This window comes from Pygoscelis adeliae, unplaced genomic scaffold (assembly GCF_000699105.1).
Source record: "Pygoscelis adeliae isolate BGI_AS28 unplaced genomic scaffold, ASM69910v1 Scaffold590, whole genome shotgun sequence".
In the NCBI taxonomy this organism is placed as follows: Eukaryota; Metazoa; Chordata; class Aves; order Sphenisciformes; family Spheniscidae; genus Pygoscelis; species Pygoscelis adeliae.
Window position 1 is genome coordinate 476,372 of NW_008823962.1, and position 271 is coordinate 476,642.

The 271-nt window shown below is 67.5% G+C and overlaps 1 protein-coding gene across 1 annotated transcript in view; it reads left to right on the forward strand.

Moving 5' to 3' along the window:
• Nucleotides 1-269, forward strand: part of ANKRD24 (ankyrin repeat domain 24) — a gene marked incomplete at its 3' end in the record, with an annotated part of 6,887 nt that extends 6,618 nt beyond the window's left edge. Inside the window, exons 12-13 of the mRNA XM_009323505.1 lie at nucleotides 16-137; nucleotides 219-269. Of these exons, the coding sequence (XP_009321780.1) occupies nucleotides 16-137; nucleotides 219-269 (173 nt within the window). The remainder of the gene's footprint in view (nucleotides 1-15; nucleotides 138-218) is intronic.
• Nucleotides 270-271: the final 2 nt, after the last annotated feature.

Here is a 271-nt window from a genome sequence, read left to right on the forward strand (position 1 = left end):
CCCTGCCCCCCGCAGGGGCAGAGCTGCTGCTCTCCAAGAAGACGCTGAGCCCCTCGGCCGAGGAGCTGCTGGCCACGCTGCAGGGGCAGGTGCAGTCCCTCACCGTGCAGAACAAGGAGCTGAGGGAGAAAATACAGGCGAGTCCCTGTCTGTCTGTCTGTCTGTCCCTCCCTGCCTCCGTCCCCTGGCCCCCGGTGGCCTCACCGTCTCCTCGGCAGGTGCTGGAGAACTACGAGCGGGACGAGAGCAACCCGTCCACCCCGGGGGACTT